Here is a 20,555-nt window from a genome sequence, read left to right on the forward strand (position 1 = left end):
TCGCTCTGATTGGCAGTTTCACTTTCAACAGCCAATCAGAGCGATCGTAGCCACGGGGGGGTGAAGCCACCCCCCTGGGCTAAACTACCACTCCCCCTGTCCCTGCAGATCAGGTGAAATGGGAGTTAACCCTTTCACCCGATCTGCAGCGACGCGATCTTTCTGTGACACAGCATATGCGTCACAGGTCGGATTAGCACCGACTTTCATGACGCATACGCTGTGTCACAGGTCGGGAAGGGGTTAAAGAAGGAGACCCAATCTCCTTCCCTCAGGGGCCTGCCGAATTTAACTGAGGAGGCATTCACGTACACCTTAGCGTTGGTGCCCACCTCACGAATAAATCCATAGCCACGGTCGGTATCCGTGTGATCCAGCTGCTCGCGGGTGCGACATCTGGCCGTAGCGCCCCCTCCTGGTCGGCGCAGCTCTGCCCAGACTTCCTTTTCCTGCTGTTTTTTCCCTTCTATGACCCCCACAATCTAGGTGGCCTGCCCGGGGGATGGAAAGGGGCCCTCTGTCTCTTGGTGGAACTGCGACAGGCCAAGAGATGGTGCGCCGCTGGGTGCGGGCCCGCGTTCTGCAGTTTGAGACCGGAGCTCACTTACCAACTGTCCCGACATCCCGGCCACGATGACTCCACGACTGTTGGACCCCTCCATCATGGCAGGTGTGCACTCCAGAGCAGGCTTCTCCATTTCTGCCACAGGCTCCTCCGGGACAGACTCTCCTTCCGGTTCATCGGTCCTTTCCAGGACCCGACGACGGTGTTTCATCTGCGGCAGCCGCACATTCTCCTCGGCAGGGACGGGGAATCGGTCGGTCCAAAATTTATCAGTGACTTCTGGGTCGGGTCTTTTCTTCCTCCTGCCGCCATCTCCATTCAATGCGGCCTATGCCACCGCAGCACTGTGCACAAGAGTGGTCCATCGCTGCCGTACCTAGCAATGGCGCCACGCAGCTGCATACGGGGTCCTCTTCTGGACCCCACCCTTTCCAGGGTGGGGCCGCTTTCGGCTGCTCCACCCATTTCTCTGGGATCTGTTACAGGGGCAAGGCCTTCTTCTCCATCGCGCCCACCATGGGTGGGCACTGTTCATTGGGGCGTGCATCTCCAGCTTAGGCCGCTGACTCTGCCAGACAGAATTTCGTGCCATCTTCAAGTCAGGATGCCCACGAATGGTGAGGTTAAAGTTGTCCTCCATTTTCCGCCCTATTCAAAGTCGCCATCTTGGTCACAATCAAGGTGTCAGACCACTTCCAGGATATCAGTCACTTTAGAGGCACGTTTCTTTATCACATTAAAGGCATCCCCGCATTGCAAGGTCACTGGATCCTGCCAACTATGCCAAGTGTAACGGGGGCCAGGGCTGTAGTCATGACTCTCAATGGTGGCCCTCCGTCACATGCATACAATGTCCCAGTGGTAGTGTACCTTTTTGTCCGCTTTCCTGTCCATCTGGGTCCTCTCTGATTCACTGACGGTTTCTTTCTTGAGAATCCATACAAAGAGAGACCAGAGTCAAGTTGCCACTTAAAAACAAACGCTTTTACTTGGTTCCTTTCTCAGCTCGTCCTGTTCACATTCAGGTACAGCACAAAATACTTGACACAACATTTTCGGTCCCTGTGCTGTCCCTCTCTTCTTTAGTAATACCTCTGGGTCGCACCGTTGTCCCCGTTACCGCAGCACTTGGTCTGACTAACTATAGGAATTCCAGGGTCCGTTTCGCCCCAGACACGCAGGCGTCTTCCTAAGTAGCTGACCGCCATCATGACAAAGCTGCCCTGTATTCCTCTGCTTCTAGGCAATCATTAATCCTAGGCCCTGGATAAGCTGGGCTCCTTTATTTGAAGAATGTTACGTGGCTCAACTGCCCTGCACGGGCTCTGAGGCCCTTCTGACTAAATGCAGGAAGCTCTCTACACCCTACACAGCTGGCCCCTCCGAATTAACTAGTTCCTATCCTACTGATGTCTTATACTATGGTGCCCTCCTCTAGTGGGCCAATCTGAATACTTTACTTTCCCTAGATAATAACATAAATGCATGGCATTGGCAATCTTACAGTGCACATAACATTTAACAGTCATATACAATATAGCTGCATTATACAGTTCACAACATAACCTATTTAAAGATACGAGCTTGTCAGGGATGTAAAAATATGGGCAAGGGTAACATAGTAATATAGTTATTAAGGCCGAAAAAAGACATTTGTCCATCCAGTTCAGCCTATATTCCATCATAATAAATCCCCAGATCTACAGAACCTAATAATTGTATACCATACTTTTCTGCTCCAGGAAGACATCCAGGCCTCTCTTGAACCCCTCGACTGAGTTCGCCATCACCACCTCCTCAGGCAAGCAATTCCAGATTCTCACTGTCCTAACAGTAAAGAATCCTCTTCTATGTTGGTGAAAAAACTTCTCTCCTCCAGACGCAAAGAATGCCCCCTTGTGCCCGTCACCTTCCTTGATATAAACAGATCCTCAGCGAGATATTTGTATTGTCCCCTTATATACTTATACATGGTTATTAGATCGCCCCTCAGTCGTCTTTTTTCTAGACTAAATAATCCCAATTTCGCTAATCTATCTGGGTATTGTAGTTCTCCTATCCCCTTTATTAATTTTGTTGCCCTCCTTTGTACTCTCTCTAGTTCCATTATATCCTTCCTGAGCACCGGTGCCCAAAACTGGACACAGTACTCCATGTGCGGTCTAACTAGGGATTTGTACAGAGGCAGTATAATGCTCTCATCATGTGTATCCAGACCTCTTTTAATGCACCCCATGATCCTGTTTGCCTTGGCACCTGCTGCCTGGCACTGGCTGCTCCAGGTGCACAACCAGTCCTTGTACCCCCTTACATTTATAATATAAATTTGCAGTGCTTTGTGAAAAATAATGTGATTGTGAGAATAACCCTTTTAATGTCTAAGCTTCACTAGTGATGGGGGAAGGACATAAGGTCCAGGGCCATTGGACCAGTTGGAGCCTGGATGTATCAGAGCAGTAATGACGAGGCAGTGTAGTTAGTGATAAGAAGCAATGGGTTTCGTGACTGTGATGCGGGAACTCCATTCTCCCGATCTGTGCGGTGTTAAGACACCCGATTCCCAGATTCTGCAGCTTAGAACTTCAGACACTAAATCTGCCATTAGTCGCTTCCTCTGTCATTACTGCTCTAAATAACGCTCTAACAGCACCTTGTCTTATAGGGTAGCTAAAGAAATACACATGAGTCTGTACACTGAAGGATCAGGTTGCTGTGGTTTCCTGGAAAAGTCTGTGCTGCTGCTTCAAGCTATCTCCGATTAGAGCTGAATTCACAGCTTCCGCTCAGTACTGTGGTATTTTTTATTTTTTTTATTTTTAGAGCACCATTGATTGGTGCAAAGGGGTTACATACAAAACACAAATGTAAATTACGGTGAACAAACTAGCTATGACAGACTAGTACAGAGAGGAGAGGGCCTTGCCCTTGCGGGCTTACATTCTACAGGTCCTCTATGCTGCTCTCTGTGTATGCGAGTCGCTAAGTTCGCGCAAATGTATAAAAAATCATATTCGTTTCATCCCAAAAACTCAGATGATTTTCATCCATATTGCCATCCGTTTTTCACATCTCTCCAGGTCTTCAATATCAGATTGGTGGGGGTTGACACCTGGCGCCCCCAATGATCAGTACCAGCAGCACTGCTAGTGGCTGGATGTGAATGGTTGAGCAGAGCACCACAGCTTGCTTCACTAGGGACTGCAGATCTTATTCAGATGTATAGCGTCAGTATCTGAGAGTGGCCACTAAACTGTGCGATAGATCGGTAGTGGTCTGCTCAGTTACATTATTTTACATTTTGTAAGTTTCCTGAAGTCCCCCACTATCCTCCCGCTGAACGCGCTACTACATGACTGAATAAAGTAAGTTTTAATTGGAGGGTGAGTGCTACCTTTTCTTCTATTTTTAACATTGCAAATAAAAATCATTTCACCCCACAAAAGAGCCTTTTGCTTGTTTGTCGGGTAACCTGAAGATTGTGTACACTGCATGGTCATTGGGATGTAAATGTACAGTAGAACTATCAGTATAAGGTAGGAATAGAGAGTTGGAACAGTAAATACCGTAGTTTGAAACGTTCGTGGATAAGTGCGAAAGATTTCATGTTCTCTGAGATCTGGTCTATGGTTGTGGCCCTACGAGGTCTGTGTTATACAAAAAGCTAAAGCCATAGGACATATTCTTTCATTCCTGCTCTGTGTGTCAAAGGTTAGTTCCTACTCCCAGAAGATGCCTGAAATCAGAATATGTTCTGGGAATCTTAATCTTGTCTGTGGTTGCGTATGGACAGGTTTTACAGGTTTTTCCTCCAGCATTGCAGAGAAATGTTCCTGTTGGTGACAGTGAGCTCCTGAGAATTCTGTTTTTGAGATCAAGATGTCCTAGCACAGAAGATGATAGTCTAGAAATATTGCAAATTCATGACTGTAAAATCACAATCTGCTGTACTCCCCTGAGCAACTCAAGCAGTGGCCTCTGTACTCCACTACTTGTACTGATCGCTCCATCAAAATCTGGCCTCTGTCCTTTACTTATCTTGCTGATGGCTCCATCAAGATGTGGCCTCTGTACTCCACTACTTGTACTGACCGCTCCATCGAAATATGGCCTCTGTCCTTATCTTGCTGATCACTCTATCAAGATGTGGCCTCTGTACTCCGTTACTTGTACTGATGGCTCCATCAAGATGTGGCCTCTGTACTCCATTACTTGTATTGATGGCTCCTTCAAGATATGGCCTCTGTACTCCATTACTTGTACTGATGGTTTCATCAAGATATGGCCTCTGTACTCCATTACTTGTACTGATGGCTTCATCAAGATGTGGCCTTTGTACTCCATTACTTGTATTGATGACCCCATCAAGATGTGGCCTCTGTACTCCATTACTTGTACTGATGGCTCCTTCAAGATGTGGCCTCTGTACTCCATTACTTGTATTGATGGCTCAATCGAGATGTGACCTCTGTACTTCACTACTGTTACTGATGGCTCCATTAAGATATGGCCTCTGTACTCCATTACTCGTAGTGATGGTTCCATTAAGATGTGGCCTCTGTACTCCATTACTCGTAGTGATGGCTCCTTCAAGATGTGGCCTCTGTACTCCATTACTTGTATTGATGGCTCAATCGAGATGTGACCTCTGTACTTCACTACTGTTACTGATGGCTCCATTAAGATATGGCCTCTGTACTCCATTACTCGTAGTGATGGTTCCATTAAGATGTGGCCTCTGTACTCCATTACTCGTAGTGATGGTTCCATTAAGATGTGGCCTCTGTACTCCATTACTTGTATTGATGGCTCCATCAAGATGTGGCCTCTGTACTCCATTACTTGTACTGATGACCCCATCAAGATGTGGCCTCTGTACTCCATTACTTGTATTGATGGCTCAATCAAGATGTGGCCTCTGTACTCCATTACTTGTATTGATGGCTCAATCAAGATGTGGCCTCTGTACTCCATTACTTGTATTGATGGCTCAATCAAGATGTGACATCTGTACTCCACTACTGTTACTCATGGCTTCATTAAGATGTGGCCTCTGTACTCCATTACTTGTATTGATGGCTCAATCAAGATGTGACATCTGTACTCCACTACTGTTACTCATGGCTCCATTAAGATGTGGCCTCTGTACTCCATTACTCGTAGTGATAGTTCCAATTTGCAATACTTATTTATCTCAATAAAGCTGGCCATTCACTTTAAATCAATGTCCGCTGAACCTGACAGGTAGACCATTTAATGTTTTTGTTGACTAGTTGGATTTTTTACATGCCCAATCTTTTTAATCTCAGTGGTAGGAGGAATGAACTATCGCCAAAGATGACTGATATCGGCTTACTCCTCTCTCTCCATTGAGACCACATGCAGCGTGCTAGGTAAAGTGTAGCAGCATGCACTTATGCCAGTAATTGTCCTATTGTATATAATTAGGTGACTCAGATGTTGTTATACCATACCTGACCAAGAAGCACAGGTTGTCTTGAAGGCCTACTAACTTTTATCTTTTCTCTATTGACTAACATGTTAGGCTAACTTCACACTGGGCATTTTTGCAGCATTTTAATGCATGTTTATGCAAATTTTCAGCTGCGTCTTACAGTACCAGCAAAGTCTATAACATTTCAGAAATCTCATGCACACATTGTTTTTTTTGTCATCAGTATTTTTGTGCTTTGCAATTTTTTTTATTTTTTTTTTTGTAAAATGGAGCATGTCACTTCTTTCAGCGTTTTTCAGCGTTTTTTACCCACTGACAGAAATAGGTGGTCAAAAAGATGCTGAAAAAACGCACCAAAGAGAGCCAAAGTCTAACCTCTCCTTCAAAAAGGGTGTATCAAAAGTGTGTAGACTTGAGAAATGTCCCAGTATAGTGGCAGTGCTGCTTTTTTTTTTTTTTTTTTCATGTTTTGGAACTTGAGAGTTTTAAGGCATACACCCTATATTCCACATTGGTTACATGCAGCTTTTTCTTGGTTGGTATGTATATGATGCCCTAATGTACATCTGCTATTCAAAAAAATAAAAGTAGTATTGAGAGCATGTCTGTATTGCCAATCCATAAAAAATATATTGGAAAAATCTATAAGTAGGTTTTCCTGGCTACCTCGGTATCCAACTCTTCTTGGTCTCTTGTGTTCATCACGAGATTATCATTAGAGCACTGCTGCCAGATAGTCCTCTGTATTTGAGTTCTGTATAGCCGCATCCACACCACTGATTGGCAGCTTTCTGCCTATGCACAGTGTACACAGAATCTGACAATCAGTGGGGGTTATACACAGCTCAGCATTCAGAGCACTGGGAGGTCTGCAGCAGATAAAACAGGGATTTTATCCAAACTGCAGCAAGCAGCCCACTAAGTGATACATCAGGGTCTCTGTCCCTACATTATGCTGTGTTCAGATGGGGCAGATTGGTGACAGATTCCATTTAACCCATGGAAATAAATGCGATACAATAATGGATTTCTTGTGAATCAACTATTATTAAACCCAGAGTGAGCACTAATCACAGGTATATGCTCAGACAATCTAGACTTCCTTGGCAGGGTTCAGTTCCGTTAAGGACTCTCCTGGTTCCTAGACAGCAGTGGTGCTCACCATGGGGGAGCCTATTACTGGTTTCATGGGTTTGGCCGTGTCGTTTGATTTGCGCTGGATTAATCCCCGGGAGGTAACAAACTGCTGACCTTCCATCTCCTGTTTGTCTAACTCTGCTTCTTTTTATTTTAGTAGGACGACGGTACTCCACAACTTCATCATGGAAGAAACTGAGAGCCAAGCCGTACCTCTGACTTCTTCTAGCAACAGGGTCCGTCCAAAGAAGTCCACCTCGGGCTCCGAATGTCCAAAAGATGTCATGCAACTCAAGAAAGAAATCTCGCTTCTAAATGGAGTCTGCCTCATTGTGGGCAACATGATCGGCTCAGGGATTTTTGTATCTCCTAAGGGAGTCCTTATTTACTCCGCATCCTATGGATTATCTCTTGTCCTGTGGACAATCGGTGGTATCTTCTCAGTGATTGGGGCCTTATGCTATGCAGAACTTGGCACCACTATTCCTAAATCAGGAGGCAGCTATTCCTACATACTTGAGGCTTTCGGGGGATTTGTTGCCTTCATCAGACTCTGGACCTCACTGCTGATTATTGAACCCACCAGCCAAGCGGTGATTGCAATCACTTTTGCCAACTACCTGGTACAACCCATGTTCCCCACATGTGAACCTCCTTACGTCGCATCTCGTCTCATTGCTGCTGCTTGTGTGTGTATGTATATTATGGACTATTAACTAATGACAAATTTAGTAATAGGAATTATTCACCATTTTTTGGAATCAAATAATGCATCATAACATTTTTGTAGCCTTTGCTTAAATTGGTCATATACCGTATATACTCGAGTATAAACCGACTCGAGTATAAGCCGAGACCGCTAATTTTGCCACAAAACTGAGAAAACTTAGTGACTCGAGTATAAGCCTAGGGTGAGAAATGCAGCAGCTACCGGTAAATTTCAAAAATAAAAATAGATGCCAATAAAAGTAAAATTAATTGCGACATCAGTAGGTTAAGCGTTTTTAAATATCCCTATTGAATCAGGAGCCCCATATAATGTACCATACAAAATACGCCACATACAATGCTCAATAAAGTTTGATGGGCCCTATAAGATGCTTCATACAAAATTATGCCCCATATAATGCAGCACAAAGGTTGATTATGGCCCCATAAGATGCTCCATAGAAACATTTGCCCCATATGCTGAACAAAAGTTGATTATGGCCCCATAAGATGCCCCATAGAAGCATTTGCCCCATAGAATGCTGCACAAAGGTTGATTATGGCCCCGTAAGATGCTCCATAGAAACATTTGCCCCATATGCTGCACAAAATTTGATTACGGCCCCATAAGATGCCCCATAGAAGCATTTGCCCCATAGAATGCTGCACAAAGGTTGATTATGGCCCCATAAGATGCTCCATAGAAAAATTTGCCCCATACAATTCTGCATTAAGGTTGATTCTGGCCCCACTGGTACCGCTCATTAAAGTAATGAATATGCGCTCCACCCCTATGGGAGTGGAGTCGCATCCATACTCATTACTTTAATGAGCGGTACCACGTGACCGCTGAACACCGAAACAAGCTGCCGGCGCCCGGATACCATCGCATTGGAGAAGCTGCCACGGACCGCGCCGGGAGGGTGAGTATGATGTGACAGCTGCCGCTCCCCCTCCCCCGCTAATCCCCTGCGGCAGTGACTCGAGTATAAGCCGAGAGGGGCACTTTCAGCCTAAAAAAATGGGCTGAAAATCTTGGCTTATACTCGAGTATATACAGTATTTAATATACATGTCTTTTTTTTTTTTTTTTTTACATGGGGTCGCCTTTTATTAGTAGCATTGTTGTGGCCATTTCTGTTTAAAGGGAAACTGTCATCAGGTTTTTGCCTCCCCATCTGAGAGCCACATAATGTGGGGACAGAGGCCATGTTTCCAGTGATGGATTACTTACTGAGCTATTTTCCGTCATTTTGATACAGTCACTATTCTCTCTGCTGCTGATCCTGTATTTCTCTAAATGCTAAGCTCAGTGTAACCCCGCCCACATAACTGGCAACTTTTTGCCCATGTACAGTGTACATTTGAAGCTGCCAGTCAGTGTAGGAGGTGGGATATACAGAGCTCATGAATATGGAGGACTACTTGGCAGCAGGTTTACTAGTCCTCTAGTGATAATCTCCTGCTAATAAAACAGTGATTTTGATCAAAACTACATTAAGAAGCCAAGTAAGGCTGGTTTCACATTTGCGTTTTTTGCCGCTGCGTTTTTGCGCAAAAAAAGCATGCGTTTTTTTCCCTATACTTAACATTAAAAACGCATGCGTTTTTTTGCATGCGTTTTGCGGCGTTTTGGCAATATATGCGTCGTTTCTATGCATGCGTTTGCTTGCAGAAACAACATGTAGTAATTTCTAGCTGCGTTTTTTTTGCGGCAAAAAAAACGTATTGCTGTCTATGTAAATGCATGAGTTTTTAAGCACATGCGTTTGCATGCGTTTTAATAGAAAAACACAAGAATACACACTGATAAGTCAACCCCCAACCCTAACCTTAACCATAAGGGATCCTAACCCTAAGGGTTAGGGTTAGGATCCCTAGGGTTTGCGTTAGGGTTAGGATCCCTTAGGGTTAGGGTTAGGATCCCTTAGGGTTAGGGTCCCTAGGGTTACTAGGGATCCTAACCCTAGCTATTTCTATTTTATAGTGAGTTTTCTTGTTGATTTTGATGATTGGCAGCTGTCACACACTTCTCATCATGTGTTTCAAAAACGCAAACGCAGGAAAAAACGCATGTAAACGCGTCAAAACGCCGCGTTTGTATTAAAACATGCAAAAACGCAGGCATCTAAAAACTGCAGCGTTTAAACGCGTTTTTTCACCAACTGCGTTTGCGTTTAAAACGCGTTTTTAAACGCAAATGTGAAACCAGCCTTAGTGAGACAGAATGAGATCAGGGTCTCTGTCTCTACATTATGCTGCTCTCAGGTTAGGTGGAAAAAAGCTGGTGACAGATTCCCTTTAAGGGGCAAGTCACACAACTATGGCTCTCGTCCCTGTTCTGGCCCAGCCTAACTGCATGCCTAATGACCTGAATAAACAGCATTGAAAGCAAAGATGACGCTGCTAGTTTCAGTCCTGAGACCTGCTGATCAGTTGGGATTTGTGACACTGCTATGGATGAAGAAATACTGCTGCTATTAGTCCTATGAAATAGCAGTAGGTGAATAGTGACAATTTTTAGAGTTCCCCACATCTTTGGGATAGATACAGTCATGGTCGAAGTGTTGGCTCTCTTTAAAATTGTTTCAGAAAAAGAAGCATTTCTCCCAGAAAATTATCCTTTTGTGTGTACTGGAAAAACACAAAAAAGAGAAAAAAAGGCAAATTGGACATCATTTCACACAGGATCCCAAACACGGTCCAGACAAAATTGTTGGCACCTTTACAAAAATGTGGCAAGTAACCACTGTGGGCAATATGAAAATCACACCTGATACCAGATAAAAAGGGGAGAAAGAAAAGAACACAGTACCTACAGTCAAATATGGTGGATGTTCAAAGATGTTTTGGGGTGATTTTGCTGCCTCTGGCACTGGGTTCCTTGACTGTGTGCAAGGAATCATGAAATCTAAAGATTACCAAAGGGTTTTGAGTCGCAATTAGAATTGAGAGAATTTTTCAAAATTTGGTTCCGATTATGATCGGTGAATATTGTTTTTGCAATATTCGCCGAATGTCATTGAAGGCAATGAGAGTAGAAATGACCAAATGTGTTCGGAACCGATCATCAAACATAAATTTGTCACGAATAGCTCAGTAATATGGTACAAAAATGGCAAATTCAGATTTGGCAAACAATTCCGAACATATTCACTCAACTCTAGTCGCAATGTAGTGCCCAGTGTCAGAAAGCTGGATTTGCATCCTAGGTCATGGGTTTTCCAGCAGGACAATGACCCCAAACATAGTTCAAGAAGCACCCAGAAATGGATGGTAACAATGCGCTGGAGATCTCTGGAGTGGTCCGGATCTAAATACCATTGAGCACTTGTGGAGAGATCGTAAAATTGCTGTTGGGTGAAGGCACCCTTCATATATGACAGACCTGGAGCAGTGTGCAAAAGAGAGGTCAAAAATTCCATCTGAGAGGTGTAAAAACTTGTTGATGGTTATAGGAAGTGATTTATTGCAGTTATTTATTCCAAAGGGTGTGCAACCAGATATTAACCCCTTCACCCCGAAGCCTGTTTTCACCTAAGTTACAGGGCCAATTTTTACAATTCTGACCATTGTCATTTTATAAGGTAATAACTCTGAAACGCTTTAACGGATTCTGGTGATTCTGACCTTGTTTTCTCGTGATATATTGTACTTTATGATAGTGGCAACATTTTTTTGATATTACTTGCGTTTATTTGTGAAAAAAATGGAAATTTGGTGAAAATTTTGAAAATTTTGCAATTTTCAAACTTTGAATTTTTATACCCTTGCATCAGAGACTCATATCACACAAATTAGTTAATAAATAACATTTCCCACATGTCTACTTTACATCAGCACAATTTTGGAACCAAATTTTTTTTTTTTTTTTGTTAGGGAGTTATAAGGGCTAAAAGTTAAACAGCGATTTCTCATTTTTTTCAACAAACTTTACAAAACCATTTTTTTAGGGACCACATCACATTTGAAGTCACTTTGAGGGGCTTATATGATTTTAAATACCCAAAACTGACACCATTCTAAAAACTACACCCCTCGAGGTACTCAAAACCACATTCAAGAAGTTTATTAACCCTTCAAGTGCTTCACAGGAATTAACGGAATGTGGAAGGAAAAAATGAACATTTTAACTTTTTTTTTTTTTTCACATAATGATCTTTTAGCAACTAATTTTATCTTCACAAGTGTAAAAGGAGAAAATGGACCACTAAAGTAGTTGTGCAATTTCTCCTGAAAGCACAGATACCCCCACATGTGGGGGAAAACCACTGTTTGGGAGCACAGCAGGGCTCGGAAGGGAAGGAGCACCATTTGACTTTTTCAAACCAAAATTGGCTGGAATTGAGATTGGACACTGTCGCGTTTGGAGAGCCCCTGATGTACCTAAACAGTGGAAAACCGCCACAAGTGACCCCATTTTGGAAACTAGACCCTTCTAGGAACTTATCTAGCTATGTGGTGAGCACCATGAACCTCCAAGTGACTCACCAAAAATTATAACGTTGAGTTGTGAAAAAAAATAAAACACATTTTTTTCCACAAAAATGATATTTTAGCTACGATTTTTTTAATTTTCCCAAGGGTTATAGGAGAAAACAGACAGAAAAAGATGTTGTGCAATTTTTCACGAGTACGCCGATACCCCATATGTGGGGAAAAACCACTATTTGGGCACACGTCGGGGCTCGGAATGGAATAAGTGACGTTTTGGATTGCAGACTTTGATGGAATGGTCTGCGGGCGTCATGTTGCATGTGCAGAGCCCCTGATGTGCCTAAACAGTGGAAATCCTCCACAAGTGACCCCATTTTGGAAACTACACCCCTGAAGGAATTTATCTAGAGGCATAGTTTTATAGTATTGATTATATTTCTTTTGGTTTTACTGGTGTGTGAATTTATAATGTGGCGTATGTGTAAGATGTGCGGGGTACATCAGATTTATAAAAGTGTGTTGTGTCAACAGGGTATAAACTAATTTTATTAATTTGTGGACGTGTGGTATGCTTTGAAGCAATCCTTAATGCAAAGGCCAGGTTTCTCAGGGCAGGTTTCACAATGGTAAATTGTGTCCTTTTGAATTCCCCTCTTGGAACATACTGTGCACTGTTTATGTGATCGTCCTGTCCTCGCTGTTTGGGGAACCTGTCCTGGGAAATGTTGACCTGGGACAATACGGGCACTATCAGATTCAGAAGTACTGGGGCCCTCGCCTCCCTGAGTGCCAAACATTAGGGCCTTGATGACTACCTCCTGAAATTGAAGGAAGGTCCCCCCCTTTTTGCCTGTAGATCGGAACAGCACAAAAGCATTGTACATTGCCATCTGTACAATGTGCATGGACAATTTTTTGCACCATACTTTGGCTTTTCGCATGGCACTGTATTGTTCGAGGACCTGATTTGAGACATCCACACCCCCATGTACCGATTGTAATCCAGGATACAATCTGGCTTTGGGACTTGTGTTGTGGTCCCACGAACAGTGACAAGGGTGCTGTTGTCACGGTGTATGGTGGTCAGGATAAGGACATCCCTTTTGTCCTTATACTTGACCACCAGCATGTTGTCGCTGTATTGGGCTCTGCTTTCCCCTTTTCTCAGCATTTGCCCAATTACCGGCTTAGGGAGGCCTCGCTGATTTTGTTCGCACGGTGCCACATGCAGCTGTACCTCTGGCAGAGAGGGCCTTGAAGAGTGGGATGTTGGTGTAAAAGTTATCAATGTAGAGGTGATAACCCTTATCCAGTAGTGGGTGCAGCAATTCCCACACAATTTTCCCACTCACCCCCAGGATGGGGGGGGGGGGGCATTCAGGGGGGTTAATCTGGGTGTCCTTGCCCTCGTAGACCCTAAATCTGTGGGTGTACCCTGAGGTACTCTCGCACAGTTTGTACAGCTTTATTCCGTACCTGGACCTCTTACTGGGCAGGTACTGTCGGAATTTTAGCCTCCCTTTGAAATGAACGAGAGATTCATCAATAGCGATGTCCCTCTGGGGTGTGTACGCCTCAGCAAATTTTCTGCTGAAGTGTTTAACCACTGGCCGAATATTATATAGACGATCAAAGTTTGGATCGTCTCGAGGAGGACACTGTGCATTATCACTAAAATGCAAAATTTTTTGGATCCCTTCAAATCGTGTCCTTTCCATTGCCATGCGGAATACCGGTGTATTGTAGAGAATGTCAGTACTCCAGTATTGCCGAAGCTTTGGCTTTTGGATTATGCCCATATGCAGCACAATTCCCCAAAATGTCATCATCTCTGCTGCATTTAAGGGGGTCCATCTGGCGTGTGATGACGTGGGATTTTGGGTGAAAAATTGTTGGGCATACAGGTTCGTCTGGGCCACCATAAGATTTATTATTTCATCACTGAAAAAGAATTTGAAGAAGTCAATTTCGGTGAGGCCAGTCGTGTCAAACTGGATTCCTGAGCTGCTGCTGAAATTCGGAATGACAGGCTGAAAATTTTCAGGGGGTGCCTACGGCATCTTGTTGGGGGTCCTTCCTCACCAGATGAGGAGGAATAGAGGAATGTGGGATCTTCCTCACTGGCTGTATCCGTGTCGGACGCAAGGATGGCGTAAGCCTCCTCTGGTGAATAGCGCCTTGTTGACGAATGGGCCATTTTTTTCCCCCAAACCCTGGGTATGTGTGTAAGTGGTGCTTTTACACGTGTAATGTGTGGGGCTTGTGTATAGGGTACTCTTTTATTATAACCAATCAGAGAAAAAACAAGTAGTGAGAAAAAATGTAGAACAAGAAAAAAAGATGAAAAGAAAAATCAGATGTAAAAAAAATAAGTTTGTGTAAAAAAAAAAAAGTATAAATTTACCCTACGCAACTAAATCTTTTTTTTGCAAAAGAAAAAATGAACGCCACTAACAGTGTGACGTACGCTCCCCTAATGAACGAGCTAAAAATTAGACGCAACTATTCTTTTTACAAAAGAAAAGCGAAAGCCACTAATAGTGTGACGTACGTCAGGGCTGTGGTGTCGGTAAGCCACAGTTGCGACTCCGACTCCTGGATTTTATCAGACTCCGACTCCTTCATAAATGGCCAATTCGTAACAATAAATTTAATGTTGTCAAATATTAACATCGTGCTTATTCAGTTTCTCACCATCATATAAGTAATCAGACCACTTAGAGCAAAAACTATATTAGAATACAATTAGAATATAGCAAATAACTTTTATAAACTTTTATAAACTCTTGTAAGTAAATATGCAATAAACAATGTTATGCAGTTAATAAGAAGAAATCTATAAATTTGTCCTCAGAAAAAGTATTGTGTCTGTCAGATCCTCCTTCATGGATGCCCTCAAATCTGATCTAATTATTTTGAGAGCAGAGAACAACCTCTCTACACTAACTTGGGTTGGTGGCAAAGCAGTAACCACTCGGGTAACATCTCTGACAATGTCAGGATACAGAGGAATCGCTTGTTGCACTGTTATTTTTGATGAACGGTCAAATTTCTCAATTTCTTTTAGTGCACATGAAAAATTCTGCTGAAATGTACTGGCTGTGTTGTTTGATGGGGATGACTCTTCTATGCGGGAATGCTTTGCACGGTCCTTGTGATCCAAATATTTTTTTTAATTAAATTCTTCATCAGTTGATGAGGGTGAAGATGTGGCAGGACGACCAAATTCTTCTTGTTCCTCCTTACTGTTCTGCAACCCTTTCATCCTTACTGCTATTTCAAACAGAGCTTCTTTTCCATTAGTTAGCTGTTGATCATCTAGAAGAATCCGATGCATTGGGTCTACATAAACAGCTGCCAAAAGAATGTTATTTTGTAATAGTAGCTCCTCTCTCCGTTTCATTGATGTAGCAATGCCACTTGCAATTAACCCTCCTCTTTGGGAAAGGCGAAACATCAGGTTCTTCCACTCCTTTAAGAAAATACCAGGAGTTAAGTCCTCTGCTTGTAATTTTTTAGTTACTGTAAATGGGTGCTCTAGCAATTTTTCCAGCTCAGTCACTTGATTCCACTGACTTTCATTTAGCGTCAGTTGAGGGTTAGCCATGTCTACAAGAAAGGTTTTCAGTTCAACTAAGCGCTGAATCATTAAGTAAGTACTGCCCCATCGTGTGGCTTGGTCAATAATTGCCCCTTTTCCAGCATGTCTCTTCGAAATTGAGTCAACTTTAGGGGTTCTGGCAACAGTATTCAATTTTCTCACCTTGCCAGTCAGTGCAGCAGCATGTCCTTCTTGCAGACTGTCTCTTATAGCCAGCTGTAGCGTATGCACAACACAGCGCATGTGATGAATGAAAGAACGTATGGACACAGTTTCAACAAGATCATCTAAACTATCATGTTGCTGTTCATCTGAAGCAACTTCAGTTTGCTCCTCAGTTACAATACGGTGTTCCTCTATTTCAAACATTTCTGTGTCCATGGACCCAGAATGTTCTTCTAGCTGCTGGTCCCCATCATTACTCTCATTCATTAGCTTAACAGTACTTATCATATTTGAAGCATTGTCAGTTATGACAGAAAGGACTTTTTTAAGTTCATAGTCTTGCAGAACCTTTTCCACCAAGACCTGGAGAAACTCACTGGTGTGATGAGCTTTGGTGTCTTTTACTGCCAAAGTCTTGGTAACTATTTCATTTTTGTCACAAACAAATCGGACATTGATGGCAAAATAGTTCACTCTGTGACGTGTGCAGGCACCCATTTTAAGAAACAGCGTCCCTTGAGAGTTTTTTTAAGTTCTTCCTTTTGTTTAAAAGCTTCTTCGATTACTAATTTTCTAATACTCTCTCTCTCTCTCCAGAGAAACACCAAGCTTGCGGGCCATTTCCCCATTCAGACACATAAAAGCTGGTCGTGAAAATAATGAATAGGCACACTATCCTTTACAACAAGCTCTATGATCTGTTTTTTAAATGTATCTACTGTAATTGTCACAGTAACTTTGTCACTGACAAAATATCTTGCAACTGATGGCTGCAAAGTTCTCTGCTCCTTTGTTTGGCTGGAAGAGCTGGGCACTGGTTCATTGGTTTGGATGCAGTCTTTCTCATCCACTGCTTTCAGTACTTCTGGATGAAAGCGCTGTAAATGTCTCTTTAGATTGGAAGCTCTGGTAGGAGCATTTTTATCTTTGCCTGAATATGCACTGATCTTGGCTTCACAGCATTTGTTTTCGTCTGGATCATTTGTCATACACTGACAGACATAATGTTTTCTATCTTGAGTGATGGTGAAATGTTCAAATACAGCTGATTTAATGTGACGCTTCTTTGACATTCTCAGGTTTTTAATTCTGCATTCACAATCCAAATGACAATTGTTTTTCCTAAAAAACAATTGTACAAAATTATTGCCAGGTCGTACAACTGATATAGTGGTCAGTAATACTGTTATTTCTCATGTACTCACAGTTAACTGATGCAAAGTTTGTTGAAAGGATAATACTTCTAAAGGCCCCTTCACATTGAGCGACGCTGCAGCGATACCGACAACGATCCGGATCGCTGCAGCGTCGCTGTTTGGTCGCTGGAGAGCTGTCACACAGACCGCTCTCCAGCGACCAACGATGCCGGTAACCAGGGTAAACATCGGGTAACTAAGCGCAGGGCCGCGCTTAGTAACCCGATGTTTACCCTGGTTACCATGCTAAAAGTAAAAAAAAACAAACACTAGATACTTACCTACAGCCGTCTGTCCTCCAGCGCTGCGCTCTGCTTCTCTGCACTCCTCCTGTACTGTCTGGGAGCCGGAAAGCAGAGCGGTGACGTCACCGCTCTGCTTTCCGGCTCACAGCCAGTACAGGAGGAGAGCAGAGCACAGCGCTGGAGGACAGACAGCTGTAGGTAAGTATGTAGTGTTTGTTTTTTTTTACTTTTAGCATGGTAACCAGGGTAAACATCGGGTTACTAAGCGCGGCCCTGCGCTTAGTTACCCGATGTTTACCCTGGTTACCAGTGAAGACATCGCTGGATCGGTGTCACACACGCCGATCCAGCGATGTCTTCAGGGAGTCCAGCGACGAAATAAAGTTCTGAACTTTATTCAGCGACCAACGATCTCCCAGCAGGGGCCTGATCGTTGGTCGCTGTCACACATAACGATTTCATTAACGATATCGTTGCTACGTCACAAATAGCAACGATATCGTTAACAATATCGTTATGTGTGAAGGTACCTTTACAGTCTTCCTCTTCTGAGTAGCAGCTGTGAGATGCTTGGAAGACGCACACCAAATATCTAGTCTAGAGGAGGAGCTTTACTACTAAGAATTTGCAACACATTTTCACTTTCAGTTTCATACATTGTAAGTAGGGGGGTTGGGGCAGCATGAGGTTAACCAAGTATAAGATTAGATAAGGGCAGTGGAGAACAGTGATACACAAGAAGTAATGCTTTAGTCACACTAAACGACTTACCAATGATCACGACCAGCGATACGACCTGGCCGTGATCGTTGGTAAGTCGTTGTGTGGTCGCTGGGGAGCTGTCACACAGACAGCTCTCTCCAGCGACCAACGATCAGGGGAACGACTTCGGCATCGTTGAAACTGTCTTCAACGATGCCGAAGTCCAACTGCAGCACCCAGGTAACCAGGGTAAACATCTCCTGCCAAAAGCAGTTTTAACCCTGTGGACGCTGGGGGACGTGACAGACATCACAATGTATGTACTGTTTTTTTTTTTTTTTTTTTTACTTTTACAATGGTAACCAGGGTAAATATCGGGTTACTAAGCGTGGCCCTGCGCTTAGTAACCCAATATTTACCCTGGTTACAAGTGAACACATCACTGGATCGGCGTCACACACGCCGATCCAGTGATAACAGCTGGTGATCAACGACCAAAAAATGGTCCTGATCATTCCCCAACAACCAACGATCTCCCAGCAGGGGCCTGATCGTTGGTCGCTGTCACACATAACGAGATCGTTAGCGGGATCGTTGCTACGTTACCAAAAGCATGACGTTGCAACGATATCATTAACGATATCGTTATGTGTGACGGTACCTTTAGAAATGTCTCTATCTCCAGCAGAACTGCTTATCATTGTTGTTCATAGTTTGATAGAACATATATATTTGAGTAACATTTATAAAATTCATATGAAAGTTCAATTATGAAATATTAATACATTTTTTTAAAAAGCTGGAGTCGGTACATTTCTACCGACTCCGACTCCAACCAAAACTGACTCTGACTCCACAGCCCTGAAGTACGCTCTCCTAATGATCGCGCTAAAAATTAGACGACGCAACTATTCTTTTTACAAAAGAAAAGCGAACGCCACTAACAGTGTGACGTCCGATCCCGTAATGCACTCGCTAAAAAAGTGCGCAAAAAATTCAATTGGGGGGGCGGAGGAGGGAGGGGATACTGGAACAGGGATGGGGGGATGGGAAAGGGGTGGGGGAGGTGCTGCTGCTGTGATCACAGGCCTCACACAGCAGGCAGATGGCAGCAGAGAGCACAAGCACAGAGCACAGGAGGGCAGGAGGTCTGTTGTGAATTCTGTTGTCGAACTCCCTCCTGTGGTCGTGAATGGTACTTCGGCGAGTTCTGTCCATGGACTCCCTCTGGTGGCTGCGAGTGAAGCTGCTGCTTCTGAGGTTCCTTACACAGGTGACGTGGTTTATCCTTTGGTTGGCTGCTCTATTTAACTCCACTTAGATCGTTACTCCATGCCAGCTGTCAATGTTCCTGCATTGGTTCAGTTCGCTCTTGGATCTTTCTGGTGACCTGTCTTCTCCAGCAGAAGCTAAGTTCCTGATAGCTATTATTTGTTCATTGTTTCCTTGTCCAGCTGGTTATCATGATTTTGTCTTGCTAGCTGGAAGCTCTGGGATGCAGAGTGGCATCTCCGCACCGTTAGTCAGTGCGGAGGTCTTTTTGCACACTCTGCGTGGTCTTTTGTAGTTTTTTGTGCTGACCGCAAAGATACCTTTCCTATCCTCTGTCTGTTTAGTAAGTCTGGCCTCCCTTTGCTGAAACCTGTTTCATTTCTGCGTTTGTGACTTTCATCTTTACTCGCAGTCAATATATGTGGGGGGCTGCCTTTTCCTTTGGGGAATTTCTCTGAGGCAAGGTAGGCTTTATTTTCTATCTCTAGGGCTAGCTAGCTCTTAGGCTGTGAAGAGGCGTCTAGGGAGTGTCAGGAACGCTCCACGGCTATTTCTAGTTGTTGTGATAGGATTAGGGCCTGCAGTCAGCAGAGCTCCCACATCCCAGAGCTTGTCCTGTGTGAGTTTACTATCACGTCGTGCCGGGTGCTTCTAACCACCAGGTCCATAACAGAGATTGCTGGGTTGATCATACTGGCCACCAATGGATTCTCTATCTCAGGTAACACAGAGGGGCTTAGACCACCGCTCTGCATGCCAAATATGAGGTAAAGATGGCGTGCAGGGCGGTGATCGGTATTTTAAATTAACCCCTTTGGCGCTGATTGGCTAGAAGCTATTGTTCAGTCAATCAACGCCATAGGGGTTAATCAGGTGAGGTGACGTGGCGATCACCCCAGCTACTGTGACGGCTGTGATTGGTGCAACGTCACACAGCACCAAACACAGCCTGTCACATGCTTTTTTTTTTTAACTTTGTCATGTCGCTGTTATTGGTTGGTCAGAATTGACCAGCCAATCACAGCGATCGCCGATGCGGGGGGGGGGGGGGGGGGCAGTGCAGCCCCCCGGGGCT

General features: G+C 43.8%; 1 protein-coding gene across 4 annotated transcripts in view; it reads left to right on the forward strand.

Annotated features, from left to right (window-relative positions):
* Nucleotides 1–20,555, forward strand: part of SLC7A6 (solute carrier family 7 member 6) — a 148,218-nt gene that overhangs the window by 89,864 nt on the left and 37,799 nt on the right. For 3 of the 4 annotated variants that reach the window (XR_011315345.1, XM_069740314.1, XM_069740316.1), the window contains exon 2: nucleotides 7,312–7,847. Coding sequence is in view for 3 of the 4 variants with exons in the window: in XM_069740314.1 (XP_069596415.1) it covers nucleotides 7,312–7,847 (536 nt within the window). In the remaining variant the exon portion in view is untranslated. The remainder of the gene's footprint in view (nucleotides 1–7,311; nucleotides 7,848–20,555) is intronic. The other variant, XM_069740317.1, reaches the window with a different exon arrangement.

Source organism: Ranitomeya imitator, chromosome 9 (genome assembly GCF_032444005.1).
Source record: "Ranitomeya imitator isolate aRanImi1 chromosome 9, aRanImi1.pri, whole genome shotgun sequence".
Lineage (NCBI taxonomy): Eukaryota > Metazoa > Chordata > Amphibia > Anura > Dendrobatidae > Ranitomeya > Ranitomeya imitator.